This window comes from Garra rufa, chromosome 8 (genome assembly GCF_049309525.1).
Source record: "Garra rufa chromosome 8, GarRuf1.0, whole genome shotgun sequence".
Taxonomy (NCBI): Eukaryota; Metazoa; Chordata; class Actinopteri; order Cypriniformes; family Cyprinidae; genus Garra; species Garra rufa.
In genome coordinates, this window is record NC_133368.1 from 16,740,155 (window position 1) to 16,755,805 (window position 15,651).

Consider the following 15,651-nt stretch of genomic DNA (forward strand, 5'->3'; position numbering starts at 1 on the left):
TCCCTCTGTCTGATCCACCCTGGCTCCTCCTGTTTCAAGTCCATCCTGTCATCTCCCTGGCTCCTCCCTCGGTCTGATCCACCCTGGCTCCTCCTGTTTCAAGTCCATCCTGTCATCTCCCTGGCTCCTCCCTCAGTCTGATCCACCCTGGCTCCTCCTTTTTCAAGTCCCTCCTGTCATCTCCCTGGCTCCTCCCTCGGTCTGATCCACCGTGGCTCCTCCTGTTTCAAGTCCATCCTGTCATCTCCCTGTCTCCTCCCTCGGTCTGATCCACCCTGGCTCCTCCTTTTTCAAGTCCCTAATGTCATCTCCCTGGCTCCTCCCTCGGTCTGATCCACCCTGGCTCCTCCTTTTTCAAGTCCCTCCTGTCATCTCCCTGGCTCCTCCCTCGGTCTGATCCACCCTGGCTCCTCCTATTTCAAGTCCCTCCTGTCATCTCCCTGGCTCCTCCCTCGGTCTGATCCACCCTGGCTCCTTCTGTTTCCTTCTTAGCTCCTCCCTCCATCTGATCCACCATGGCTCATCCTGTTTCAAGTCCATCCTGTCATCTCCTTGGCTCCTCTCTCAATCTGATCCGCCCTGGCTCGTCCTGTTTCAAGTCCCTCCTGTCATCTCCCTGGCTCCTCCCTCTGTCTGATCCACCCTGGCTCCTCCTGTTTCCTCCTTGGCTCCTCCCTCGGTCTGATCCACCCTGGCTCCTCCTGTTTCAAGTCCATCCTGTCATCTCCCTGTCTCCTCCCTCGGTCTGATCCACCCTGGCTCCTCCTTTTTCAAGTCCCTACTGTCATCTCCCTGGCTCCTCCCTCGGTCTGATCCACCCTGGCTCCTCCTGTTTCAAGTCCATGCTGTCATCTCCCTGTCTCCTCCCTTGGTCTGATCCACCCTGGCTCCTTCTGTTTCCTCCTTTGCTCCTCCCTCCATCTGATCCACCATGGCTCGTCCTGTTTCAAGTCCATTCTGTCATCTCCTTGGCTCCTCTCTCAATCTGATCCGCCCTGGCTCGTCCTGTTTCAAGTCCCTCCTGTCATCTCCCTGGCTCCTCCCTCTGTCTGATCCACCCTGGCTCCTCCTGTTTCCTCCTTGGCTCCTCCCTCCATCTGATCCACCATGGCTTGTCCTGTTTCAAGTCCATCCTGTCATCTCCTTGGCTCCTCTCTCAATCTGATCCGCCCTGGCTCATCCTGTTTCAAGTCCCTCCTGTCATCTCCCTGGCTCCTCCCTCGGTCTGATCCACCCTGGCTCCTTCTGTTTCCTCCTTAGCTCCTCCCTCCATCTGATCCACCATGGCTCGTCCTGTTTCAAGTCCATCCTGTCATCTCCTTGGCTCCTCTCTCAATCTGATCCGCCCTGGCTCGTCCCTTTTCAAGTCCCTCCTGTCATCTCCCTGGCTCCTCCCTCTGTCTGATCCACCCTGGCTCCTCCTGTTTCCTCCTTGGCTCCTCCCTTGGTCTGATCCACCCTGGCTCCTCCTGTTTCAAGTCCATCCTGTCATCTCCCTGTCTCCTCCCTCGGTCTGATCCACCCTGGCTCCTCCTTTTTCAAGTCCCTACTGTCATCTCCCTGGCTCCTCCCTCGGTCTGATCCACCCTGGCTCCTCCTGTTTCAAGTCCATGCTGTCATCTCCCTGTCTCCTCCCTCGGTCTGATCCACCCAGGCTCCTCCTTTTTCAAGTCCTTCCTGTCATCTCCCTGGCTCCTCCCTCGGTCTGATCCACCCTGGCTCCTCCTATTTCAAGTTCCTCCTGTCATCTCCCTGGCTCCTCCCTCAGTCTGATCCACCCTGGCTCCTTCTGTTTCCTCCTTAGCTCCTCCCTCCATCTCATCCACCATGGCTCATCCTGTTTCAAGTCCATCCTGTCATCTCCTTGGCTCCTCTCTCAATCTGATCCGCCCTGGCTCGTCCTGTTTCAAGTTCCTCCTGTCATCTCCCTGGCTCCTCCCTCTGTCTGATCCACCCTGGCTCCTCCTGTTTCCTCCTTGGCTCCTCCCTCGGTCTGATCCACCCTGGCTCCTCCTGTTTCCTCCTTGGCTCCTCCCTCTGTCTGATCCACCCTGGCTCCTCCTGTTTCCTCCTTGGCTTCTCCCTCGGTCTGATCCACCCTGGCTCGTCCTGTTTCAATTCCATTCTGTCATCTCCCTGGCTCCTCCATCCGTCAGATCCACCGTGGCTCGTCCTGTTTCAAGTCCCTTCTGTCATCTCCCTGGCTCCTCCCTCTGTCAGATCCACGCTGGCTCCTCCTGTTTCAAGTGCCTCCTGTCATCTCCCTCCTGTTTCCTCTTTGGCTCCTCTCTCCGTCTGATCCGCCCTGGCTCCTCCTCTTTCCTCCTTGGCTCCTCCCTCTGTCATCTCCACACTGGTCTCTGTTCTCTGTCCTCCCCCCAAGCCTCCTCTCAAGTTTGATTATGATTTTTTTTTATTTGTTGAATATTTGTTTGTCACATGTGTAAATGTAATCTTTCTGCTAACATGAGAATGTGTTTTAAATGTTAAAAACATCTTGATTGCTGTTAAAGTTAAAATTCTATTACACAGTCCAAGGTAAAAAGCACATTTTGATTAAACAAGAGAAGAGGTTGGGATGTTGAATCAAAGCATAGCTCAGTAGCTTAGTACATGCAAGATACAAAAATGGAGTTTCATTTGTCTGAGTGCAAGGTTTTTTCAATATGCCACCCTGTCTTGTCCCACCTCTCAAGAATCAGTGACATGGAATTGCCCCCAGCGGAGAGTGGGGACAGTTGCAACGTGTGGCAGTTGCCAGTGTTGGGCAGTAGCGTCGCTACAAGTAGTGACGCTACTAGCTTAACTACATTTCTCAGTTGCGTGGTGGTAGCGTCGCTGTTTTCTGAATCAAATAGCTTTTCAGTAGCTAAGCTATTATTTTGATCAAGTAGCGTGGTAGTGTCAACAAAAGCTACAAGCTATATATTTGTCTATACTTTAAGCTGAAATCGTAAATATAACATCTACGGATCACTGATCCTGGGTCAGTAAGGGGCGCCACCGCCAATAAACCTTTGTTTTCCCTGTTTTATTCATTTAATATTTGGAAACTGGTGCCATTGTTTTTTTTTCTTTTTGTTTGTTTGTTTTTTTTTTTTCAAGAAAGAATTCAACCCCCAAAATATGAGATAAATCCAGCCCTGTACATGATACTGATTTTTGCTGCCAAATTGGTTTGGAAGAGTGGTTGAGTAAACAATTAAACTGAACTTGTATGCCTGTATGACTGACAATTTAATTGATCACTGAGAGAGCATTGACTTGGTGTGATGTTGGTTCAACAGAAAAATTACATTTTAAAAAATAGCTTAGATGTAGTGAACTACTTTTGCCATGATGCTGTAGCTTAGCTTGCTACATTACCCAAGGCTGTAGCTTTAGTGTAGTTAAGCTTCATTTAATGAAGAGTAACTGTTAGCTTAGCTCACTACATTTTCCAAGTAGCTTGCCCATCACTGGCAGTTGCAACATTGCTTATTTCTTCAAGCAGGAATAAGATATAGTGATAATATTCATACTGCATATGCTTTATTGGCCCCTCATACTTCCTGGAAGAAATCAGTCACATGTGATCATTCCTTCTACCCAAAATCATTTTCTTGGTAAAAAAAAGTATTTTTTTTAAAGATTAGATTTTTGGTCATAGTGTCTAAGTTGTTTGTGTGACGAATTGTAAAAACATAACATTTTAATCAGTGCGTTCTTAGCTTCTAATAGGCATAGCTAGCGTGTGCCAATGATATGTTGTCAAGCTAATATATCAATTTTTATCATGGCTATCACTGCAGGGACACACTGTTGCAACCATCCCAACATGCTGTCCCTTACCACAATATTGATTTAAAAGCTTGCCATAACATTACATAATTGTAATTTTATAATGATAATACTAATGAACCCCTTTAATAGTTATCTCTCCTTTTTTTAAGTGAATAGTTAAAAAAAAAATATTGTTACCTAATGTTTTTAATTTACTATTCTGTTTTTTATAGCCAATTTACCTTATTGAAGACTGTGACTGTGAACAAATAAAATAAAGAAATTTCAAAATGATATTTAGGAAAGATTTAATTACGTTTTATTGAATGTTGCAACTGTCCCCTATTGTTGGGACGGTTGCAACATTTCACTTTGTCTATTTAAGTGTAAATTTTAAGTATATTATAATATGTACACATGTTGCAGCAATATGGGTGAGTAGCTGACAGATGCGGCTTTATTGTATTAAAATTTCGGCTTTCTAATACAAACAGTCTCTGAGAAACTAAAGGAAATGCAAAAAGCGTCCTCACTCTCCCCTACTCACCTGTTAATTATAGTTAATTATAAACTATATTTATTACTATGAAACATTTATATGAGACTGCTGTGCCTGATTTAAATGGTGTTGGACTTTCAAAGTGGTTTAATAGAGTTGTTTCATTTTTTAGTTGCTTTGGCTGCCATCTGCCCTGGCCTGTGTGCTCTTTACTTTACGGAATGTTTTTTTCCCCCCTTTCCTTGGCCTCTACCCACACCTGACAAAGAAAAATAAACAGATCTTGTCATGGAATAATTATAATTCTAAAAGACGTCATAATCATAAACAGATAAGACTCAAATATTACCTGTTACCTATTAACTGTTCATATTTATTTATTCTGGATGTCTAACAAATGTTTTTATTACTGTTGAGTAGACAGCCACATATGTGTATGTAATGTGGTGATTTAAAAAATCTTTACACTTCGGCAGACCAGAACACATGGACTGGCATTTTTTCAGTGTCTTTTGTATCTTGGAGTCTATTTTTATACTGTTGTTTGTGAGACGATAAGAGATTTGGCTATTTTCCATCAGCAGTAAAATACAGGCAGAGTCACGCCTTATAGGTGAACTTGTTTTGCTCACGTTTCTTAACATCCAGGAAACTGTTTCAGCTGTCCGAAAGAAAGCACAACTTGTCGAGCTGTTGTATTTGTCTTTTGATCTGTGGGTATGAAATGGCAGAAACCATTTTTTCTCAGGATCAGTTTAAATGTCCAGTGTGTCTAGATCTACTGAAGGATCCAGTGACCATTCCCTGTGGTCACAGTTTCTGTATGAGCTGTTTTACAAGTACCTGGAATCAGGATGATCAGAAGAGAGTCTACAGCTGCCCTCAATGCAGACGGACCTTCAATCCAAGACCTGCTTTATATAAAAACACCATGCTGACTGAAGTGGTACAGCAACTGAAGAAGACAAAACTCCAGCTTTCTGTTCCTGCTGGACCTGAAGATGTGGAGTGTGACATCTGTACTGTGAGAAAACACAAAGCTGTCAAGTCTTGTCTGGTGTGTCTGAACTCTTACTGTCAAATTCACCTCCAACAACATAAGAATTTCTTTAAAGGTAAGAGACACAATCTAATAGATGCCACTGGACGACTTAAGGAGAAAACCTGTCCGACACACAATAAACTACTAGACATCTTTTGTCATATTGACCAGCAGTGCATTTGTTATCTGTGCACGATGGATGATCACAAAAATCACGATACTATAACAGCTGTAGCAGAGCGGACAAAGAAACAGGTATGAATGGAAAGTATCTATCTATACCTATCTGTAACACAATTGTATGTAATATTTTTAGTTAACAGTTTAACTGAATTTCCATACAGACAATTTTGAAAGAGAGACAGAGAAGATTCCAGCAGAAAATCCAGCAAAGAAAGAAAGAGCTGAGAGAGCTGAGAGAGGCTGTGGAGTCTCATAAGGTGAGTTTGGAGAAGAACAGATGTTTTGGACTCTTTTTATGACTGTGGGTCAGAAGCAGTATGAGCTGATTGTGATATATGTCCTAACAGTGCTCTGCAGAGACCGCAGTAGAGGACAGTGAGAAGATCTTCACTGAGCTCATCCGCTTCATTGAGAGATGCCGCTCTAAGCTGATGCAGATGATCAGAGAAAAGGAGAAGGTTGCAGTGAGTCAAGCTGAGGGAGTCATGGAGCAACTGGAGCAGGAGATTGATGATCTGAGGAGGAGACACGCTGAGCTGGAGCAGCTTTCTCTTACAGATGATCACATCCTTTTTCTCAAGGTATCAGACTTGAAATAGATCAGTGAAGATGTGCTATAGTTTTATTTTTTTATTGTGATTTTGTCAGATTTCTAAGACCAGGTCATTAAATTACTGCAAATGACTAGAACAGAAGTGCTAGATTAAACCTGAAGAGCGTAGGAGAATACAGAAAAAAAAAAAAAATGATTGAATGCCAGTGGTGCAAGTTTGGAAAACATTAAGGATTTTGTTTTGTATCTTTATAATTTGCATTTTTTACTTCCTGTAGAGTTTCCAATCTGTTGCTGTGTTTCCTGAATCTACGGATATACCCAGCATGACTGTCAGCTCTCTCCTATCTTTTGATGATGTTGGGAAGTCTGTCTCTCAGCTGAAAGAAAAACTGGAGGATTTCTGTAGAGAGGAAATAAACCATATATCTAGCAGAGGTAAAGTAGCAGACTTTCATTTACTATGGCATCAGTCTTGGATGTAGAAAAGTCTTTAAGCATACAATTAACATTAAATAAATGTATTTTTATTGTGTGATTTTTTTTAATGGGAACAATACAATGTCTATTTATTTTTATAGCAACATATATTGAAATTATTCCCACCAATGAACCCAAGACCAGGGAGGAGTTCCTACAGTGTAAGACACAATGGAAACACACACACACACACACACACACACACACACACACACACACACACACACACACACACACACACACACACACACACACACACACACACACACACACACACACACACACACGTTTGTTTTTGTGAATTGTGGGGACATTTCATAGACGTAATGGTTTTTATACTGTACAAACGATATTTGCTATCACCCTACACCTTCCCTACACCTAAACCTAGCCCTCACAGGAGACTGTGCATATCTTTACATTATCAAAAAAACGTATTCTGTATGATTTATAAGCCTTTTGAAAAGTGGGGACATGGGCAATGTCCTCATAAGTCACCCTCTCCTTGTAATATCTATGTCATACCCATGTTATTACACAAATTTGTGTCCTGATATGTCACAAAAACAAAAACACACACACACACACACACACACACACACACGCACACACGCACACACGCACACACGCACACACACACACACACACACACACTGGCATTGTTATCATTATAGGAATGTTCCTGTCACACCTATGGATCTGTTTTGTTATGTTTTCTTTCCTCATGTGCTTCATGACCAAGTGTTCCCTTATGTTTGACTGTGTTATAATGTTTAGGTGTGTCTTGTCAAATGTCTTTTATTTGCTTTAGTATTTAAAGTGTAGTCTGTCCTCTGTTCATTGTAAATGTGAATGTTACACGTGTACTCCTGCTAGTGTTCACCCTGGGGTTCGCTCATCTTGCTGTCACGTCCCCTTTCGACAATGCCAACAGGACCCTGAAATCAATGTACTGGACCTCCCAGACACAACAGGATTGAACTGGAGGGAGACCATGTTCTGGTGTGTGGAGAGCATCCTACCCCGATCTGGAACACGACAAGACTGAGATCCCAGCCCGCCATCACTCTGCTGCGCGGAGCAAGAGCCTGAGCCCACTGCTGATGGAGAGCTAGAGCCCACAGTGACCGTGCTACAGCGCTCGCCACGGGGGGGAGTCCACTCGCTGCATCATGGCTGAGAGTCAGCTGAGCTCAGAGGATGGTGTATTACCTGCCCTTCCCCCATCATCATCTGCCTGCCCTGAACTCTCTGTCTGTCCTTTCTGCCTTGATCTGTCTGGATGTATAACAATGACCATGGAGGTCATTCCCCTTTCGCTGGCAGTGCTGGGAGTGTCTTTGTGGTATATGTGGGCAGCACAGACCGTTCCTAAGCCCCCTGATCATACTGAACTCCCACCTAGCCTCCTTCTCCCACCACCTCTGCACCAGCCCACCATATGTGTGGTGGGATCACTGTGGGTCTGCCAGTCTCCATCGTTGTCATGGCTGGAGTTTCCACCTCCAGACTCTGAGTCGGTTCACCCAGTGGCTCCACCATGGCTCCTAACTCCCTCCTCTCCACTGTTGCCCATCAGTCCACTAGCTCCGCTGGTCTCCCTCGTCCCTCTGGCTCCACCTTGGTCAGTCGTCAAACATCTGCCACCTCAGGACTCCACAACTCCGGCTACATCTTCTCCTTCCACTCTGTTAGGCTCTTGTTTTCCTCCAGCTCCATCTTGGTCCTCTGTTGCTCTGGCTTCACCGTGGCCTTGCGGCTCTCCATCTATGCCTTGGGCTTCACTACCATTGGCTCCTGCACACAGCATTTCTAAGCACCCTGATCATCTCAAACTCCTGCCCAGCCTCCTTCTCCGCTCACCTCTGCACCAGCCCACCATGTGGTGTGGTGGGATCACTGTGGGTCTGCCAGTCTCCATCAGTGTCATGGCTGGAGTTTCCACTTCCACACTCTGAGTCTGTTGACCCAGTGGCTCCACCATGGCTCCTAACTCCCTTGTCTCCACCGTTGCCCATCAGCCCCATAGATCCGCTGGTCTCACTCATCCCTCTGGCTCCACCTTGGTCAGTCGTCAACCATCTGCCAACTCAGGACTCCACACCTCCGGCTACACCTTGTCCCTTCGGCTCTGTCAGGCTCCTCTTTCCCTCTTGTTCCATCTTGGCCCTCTGTCGCTCTGGCTTCACCGTGGCCTTGCGGCTCTCCATCTAAAACTCCCTGATCATCTCAAACTCCTGCCCAGCCTCCTTCTTCCACCACTTCTGCACCAGTCCTCACCATTGCCACCGCTGTCTCCTTGCAGCCCTTCTGCTCACCTTCAGCCCACCATCTGTGCAGTAGGATCGCTGCGGGTCTGCCAGTCTCCTTCGATGTCATGGCTGGAGGATCCCTTGTGTCCTTCTCCAGCCTCTGAGTCCCAGACTGCTGCGGCATGGGTCCTGCCTGGCTCCTCATGCTCCAAGTCCCTCCTGTCTTCTCCCTGGCTTCTCCCTCCATCTGATTCCTCCTGTTTCCTCCTTGGCTCCTCCCACCATCTGGCTCTTCCTGTTTCCTCCTTGGCTCCTCCCTCTTTCGTCTTCACCCTGGACTCTGTTCGTCGTCCTCCTCTTGGGTGTCTGTCCTCTGCCTGAACCTCCACCAGTATTGTTAGCTTGCCTTCCTTCCAACCCTTTGCCATCCTCTGTCACCATCCCACATCCACATCCACTCCTTTGTCCCCTCCGTTCCTCCTTTTGTCTCTACGGCATGAGGTTGTGCCTTCTGGGAAGGGGGTGAACATCTATGGACCCTCATATGCTCTATGATCTAGTTTTCCCACATGTTTAATTGTGTCATTGTATTCAGATTTATCTTATATCAATTATATTTGTTGAGTTATGTTATTGTATATGTTCTGAATCAACGCTGTGACCTAGTTTCTGGAAGTGGGCGTGGTGATACACCGGTGCGCAATTATTAATAAATGGCCACTGCTCATTCTCAGTTTGTGAGTGCATGCAGGCCAAAGGAATTTGTGTGTCTGTGTGCTAAGTTTTTCCTCCGTTATGAGAACCGCCATTCCCAGTTCTTTTGGAGATGGCCGCGCCAACAGGTTATGGGCCCAGATCAGAGTTTGGGAGCCGATGGAATCGGTTATGTTTTGACGGAGAGGAAAAGAATTATGAACTGTGGGAAACGAAATTTCTGGCGCATTTGCGTCTGCTCGGTTTAAAAACCACAATATTGGGTGAAGCTCCAGCCATGGATGATGATGACGCGGAGGAAGACGCCAGTAAAAATGAAGAGGCATATGCAGTTCTAATTCAGTTGTTGGATGATAAGAGTCTGTCGCTTGTAATGAGAGACGCTGCTGATGACGGCAGGAAGGCGCTACAGATCTTGAGAGAACATTACGCTGGTAAAGGGAAGCCACGCGTGATAAGTTTGTATACGGAGTTGACATCTCTTCAGAAGGGTGTGAATGAAACCGTTACAGATTATATTATTCGTGCAGAGACTGCCATCACAGCATTGCGGAATGCAGGGGAGACTCTGAGTGACGGCTTATTGATCGCAATGATTTTAAAAGGTCTGCCTGATGTATTTAAACCATTCTCTGTTTACGTTACACAGAGTGATGAAAAGTTAACGTTTGCCGATTTTAAAACGAAACTGAGGAGCTATGAGAGTACAGAGAACTCTGTTACTGCTAGCATGGGTGAGGACAGCGTGATGAAAGTCAAAGGAAGAGACAACTGGAGTGTGAAACTCACCTGTTACAACTGCGGACAGAAAGGCCACAAAGCCGCGGAGTGCACGTCAGTTGCTGGGGAGCGCAGGGAGCTGAGACAGTGGTGCAGTTTCTGTAAAAGCGCCATGCACAAAGACTTGCACTGTCGACGGAGAAAGCGGGATAAGGTGAAGCAAACAGTGGACGAGGAGGAGGATCACACGTTCGCATTCAAGGTGGAGCAGGTGGACGGCGCTCCGGTCGGCGGAGTGAAGATGAAAGGCCTCATGGTAGATTCCGGAGCTACTAAACTCATCGTAACAGACATTGGGAAATTCTTGGATTTTGACTCAAGTTTTAAGCCTCAGAGCCATATTCTAGAGTTGGCTGATGGAGAGCGGGCTAGCGGCATCGCGCTGAAGAAAGGCACCGCTAAAGTGCGTTTGAGAGACAGTAAAGGCCGCATTGTGGACATGATGTTGATGGAGGCACTTTATGTGCCATCATTTTCCCAGGACATCTTTTCCGTTAAAGCGGCAATTACGCACGGAGCGAAGGTCATCTTCAAAGAAGGACAGAACCGGCTCATCCATAAAAGTGGTACAACTTTTGATATTCATATGTATGATAGATTGTTTTATTTAAGTACTGTTGCAGCTGAGGTTGATGAGTGTAACGTGTGCTATGATCTTCAGACATGGCATAAAATATTAGGTCACTGTAACTATGATGATGTGTTGAAGTTGGAGAGTGTTACAGATGGGATGAAAATTAGAGGTAAAACTGACAAGACCAATTTGAAATGTGAAGTGTGTATAAAAGGTAAATTTGCTCAGGACAGAAACAGAGATCCAGATGAGAAAGCAAAAGATGTATTTGAACTTGTTCATGCAGATTTGGCTGGTCCTATAGAGCCAGCAGGAAAAGATGGTTTCAGATTTGCTTTAGCGTTCACAGATGACTATTCAGGGGCTGTGTTCACTTATTTTCTGAAAACTAAGAGTGATACTGTTAAAGCCACAGAGAGGTTCATTGCTGATGTTGCACCGTATGGTAAAATCAAGTGTGTAAGATCAGATAATGGAACGGAGTTTACATCTTCTGTGTTTCAGTCACTGCTCAGTAAAAACACCATTAGACATGAAACCTCAGCTCCTTATTCACCCCATCAGAATGGGACAGCTGAAAGAGCTTGGAGAACTCTATTTGAAATGGCAAGATGCATGTTAATTGAGAGTAAATTACCAAAAGAGTTGTGGACGTATGCAGTACAAACTGCGGCTATAATCAGAAATAGATGTTATAATAGACGTCTTGGACAAACTCCACATTACTTGATAACTGGGAAGAAGCCTGACCTGTCCAAAATGAGAGCATTTGGGTTGGAATGTTATGCATACAAATATGACAAGAAAAAGCTTGACACTCGTTGTGAAAAGGGAATATTTGTTGGTTATGACAAAAATAGTCTGGCATATCTTGTTTTTTATCCAGACACAGGGAAAGTACTCAAAAATAGGCTGGTAAAGTTTGTTACAAAGAGTACCAATGAATGTGATACTCAAACAGAGGAGGATGTGTATGAACACTTTGAATATAAAAAGCAAGCTGAAACCCTGTTACCAAAACTTGACATGACTAAAGTAATCCCACAAGAAATAAAAGTAGAGTGTGATGCTAAAACTGACTTAAAAAGCGAAAGTGAGAGTAGTCAGAGTGCTCGATATCCAAAGAGAGAGAGGAGACCTCCCCAGTACTATACAGATTATGATTATGAGATAAAAGGTGATGAGGATCAGGCGTTAATAAATATTGACTATTGCTATCGTGTTGCATGTGATGTTCCTCAGACACTGAAGGAAGCATTGAGCTCTTCAAAATCAGAGCAGTGGGCTAAAGCTATGAAGGAGGAGATGGACTCTCTGATAGAGAACAATACCTTCACATTAACAACTTTACCTGAAGGTAAACATGCAGTGGGGGGCAGATGGGTTTACGCCATAAAAGAAAATCCTGACGAGACAATCTATAAGGCCAGATATGTGGCAAAAGGTTATAGTCAAGTGCCTGGTATTGATTATAACGAGACGTTTTCACCGACTGCTGATATGACCTCTGTACGTATCCTAATGCAGCTTGCAGCGCAGTATGATTTACAGTTACATCAGATGGATGTTAAAACTGCATATCTGCATGCTCCTATAGACTGCGAAATGTATATGGAGCAGCCTGAAGGATTTGAGGTCAAGTTAAGAACAGGAGAGAAATTGGTGTGTAAGCTCAATAAGTCATTGTATGGTCTGAAACAATCAGGACGCAATTGGAATAAGATGTTGCATGATTTTCTAATTGAAAAAGGTTTTGTTCAAAATTCAGTTGACTATTGTGCTTATAGTAAACAAACTGACAAAGAAAGAGTCATATTGGTCATTTGGGTTGATGATCTTCTTATTGCAGCGAGTAATGGTCAAATGCTCAAAGGTGTGAAGGAAATGTTGGGAGCTAAATTTAAAATTAAAGATCTTGGAAAACTTAGACATTTCCTGGGCATTGACTTTACACAAATAAGTGGTGAAATAAAAATGGACCAGAAAAGATACATCACAAAAATTTTGGAGAGATTTGACATGGCTCACTGCAAACCAAGATCAACACCATGTGAAATGAAAATGAAATTTGATGATGATGGTAAATTTGCTGATCCAAAGAGGTATCGTGAATTGGTTGGCAGTTTAATTTATGTAATGACAAGTACTTGCCCAGATTTGAGCTTTATTGTTGGTAAATTATCACAATATCTATCTGTACCAAAGGAACAACATTGGGTTGCAGCTAAACATGTGTTGAGGTATTTGAAAGGCACTGTGGATCTGGAATTGTGTTACAAGAAAAATGATGCAAATCTTAAACTTGTGGCCTATAGTGATGCAGACTGGGCAGCGGACCTGAATGACAGGCGTAGTGTTACTGGTTACTGTTTTAGTTTGTCTGAGAATGGGCCTATTATTTCCTGGAAGTCAAAGAAACAACAAACTGTTGCTTTATCCACATGTGAAGCTGAATACATGGCTTTATCAGCTACTGTACAGGAAAGTCTGTATCTTGTTAGTTTAATAAGTGGAATGGACAATGTACTTGAAAATGCACCAGTGACAGTTTTTGAGGACAATCAGGGTGCTATTGCTCTTTCAAAAAAACCCTGTATGTCGTCAAAGGTGTAAGCACATTGATGTTAGGTATCATATTGTCCGATCTGTACTCCGTGATGGCAAAATAACTCTTCATTACTGTTCTACAGTTGATATGGTGGCAGATATTTTAACTAAACCTGTATCTAGAATCAGAATGGATAAATTTGTGTGTTTTCTATTTGGTATGTGATGCACTGTGTTGTACTCTGTCAATTTCAGAACAAGTGGGGATGTTGAGTTATGTTATTGTATATGTTCTAAATCAACGCTGTGACCTAGTTTCTGGAAGTGGGCGTGGTGATACACCGGTGCGCAATTATTAATAAATGGCCACTGCTCATTCTCAGTTTGTGAGTGCATGCAGGCCAAAGGAATTTGTGTGTCTGTGTGCTAAGTTTTTCCTCCGTTATGAGAACCGGCATTCCCAGTTCTTTTGGAGATGGCCGCGCCAACAATATTCATTTGCTTTAGTAAAGTCTAGTCTGTCCTGTGCTCCCTTGTCACACGTTTGGTGACAGTTCCATAGGCGTAATGTTTTTTTTTTTTTTATATATATACCATACAAACTGTATTTTCTATCTCCCTATCTTAACCTTATACCTAAACCTAACCCCTCACATAAAATGTTCTGCTTTTTAAGATTTTCAAAATACTTCATTCTGTATGATTTATAAGCTTGCTTTTTCTTGTGGACATAAAAATGCCCCTACAAGGTCAACATTTAATGGTCTTACTTGTACATTTGGTCCCCATAATGTAGTGAAAACCAGTACACACATTTTTACTTCTATCTTTATGAGGAATTTTCACTGATTTTATGCTAATATTAAGATTTGTTGTGCAGACAATTTTTTACATACAGCAATTGTTACACTGTTGTAGGCCCACACATATGAATAAATTATTTTGTTCTTTCTTTTTTTTTTAGATTACAGTAAGTTCACTCTGGATCCAAACACAGTGAATGAACACCTCCGTCTGTCTGTCTGGAATGGAGTTTTTAATGTCCCTAATGTAGTCCAGCAGTATCCTGATCATCCAGACAGATTTGATAATTATCCTCAGGTGTTGTGTAGAGAGGGTGTGTGTGGACGCTGCTACTGGGAGCTTGAGTGGAGCGGTGATGATGGTGTGGACATATCAGTGTCATACAAGACCATTAGCAGGAAAGGAAGGAGAGATGAGTGTGTTTTTGGATGCAACGATCAGTCCTGGAGTTTGGACTGCTCTCCTTTAATTTACTCATTTATGCACAATAACAGTTACGCTGATCTTCATGTACCATCCAGCCGCTGTAAAATAGGGGTGTATGTGGATCACCGGGCAGGAACTCTGTCCTTCTACAGCATCTCTGACACAATGAGCCTCATCCACACAGTCCAGACCACATTCACTCAGCCGCTCTATCCTGGGTTTGCAGTTCACAGTGGATCAAAAGTGAAATTGTGTGATCTTTCTATATAGATTACAGGAAGCTGACTGTGATGTGTAATAATACATACTGTAATGTGGCTTTAAGCCAATAACTGCATGGAGGCTCTTATTGACTATCAATAATACACTCAGTAGAACTCTGTGAAGCAAATTGTCCGATGTTAACAGACTAAAATTAGCCTAAATTATTCTGAGCAAATAGTAGGGCTGAACTACATGCCAGGGTTACAGCATACAAATATTACACTGACAGAAACTACAGTACATTATAAATAGTGGGCTATTTTATACATTAGCCATTCTACAGAATTGGTTCAAAGTCAAAGTTGGAAACATCCTTAAATTTTTTGGGGATGTATGCAAATTGTAAAATGATACACATTTCTAGAAATATATATTTGAATAAGAATTGGTTTAGGTTAGGTTATAATGACCTATTTTTGTTTCCATATACCTTGTAATTATATATGTTTTGCTATTTTGTTAAAAATGTTCACTGATAAATCAATAACCATAAAAATTTGAACAATATTTCAAGTAGGCTATGCGTTATGAGATTTGTTGTACTTTGAATCCAATCTTCCTTTATAAAAGGCATACAGATTTCAGACCTATGGATTAATTAGTTTAAATATACATTGAACTAAACACTATCATTATCATGACTGCACATTTTCAGTAATGTTTTAGCAGTGACCAGTGATGGGAATAACATCGTTATGAACAAACAGCATTTCTAACGGCGTTATTTTTTCAGTAACGAGTATCAAACTACTTAAAAAATGCAGAATTACT

At 43.4% G+C, this 15,651-nt stretch overlaps 1 protein-coding gene across 1 annotated transcript; it reads left to right on the forward strand.

Annotated features, from left to right (window-relative positions):
* The first annotated feature begins 4,985 nt into the window (after positions 1–4,985).
* On the forward strand, positions 4,986–15,073 carry LOC141341002 (tripartite motif-containing protein 16-like). Its single transcript, XM_073846127.1, has 6 exons — positions 4,986–5,558; positions 5,648–5,743; positions 5,834–6,067; positions 6,318–6,477; positions 6,621–6,680; positions 14,351–15,073. The coding sequence occupies exons 1-6, from the start codon at positions 4,986–4,988 to the stop codon at positions 14,884–14,886; spliced, it is 1,659 nt and encodes a 552-aa protein (XP_073702228.1). The 3' UTR covers positions 14,887–15,073.
* Positions 15,074–15,651: the final 578 nt, after the last annotated feature.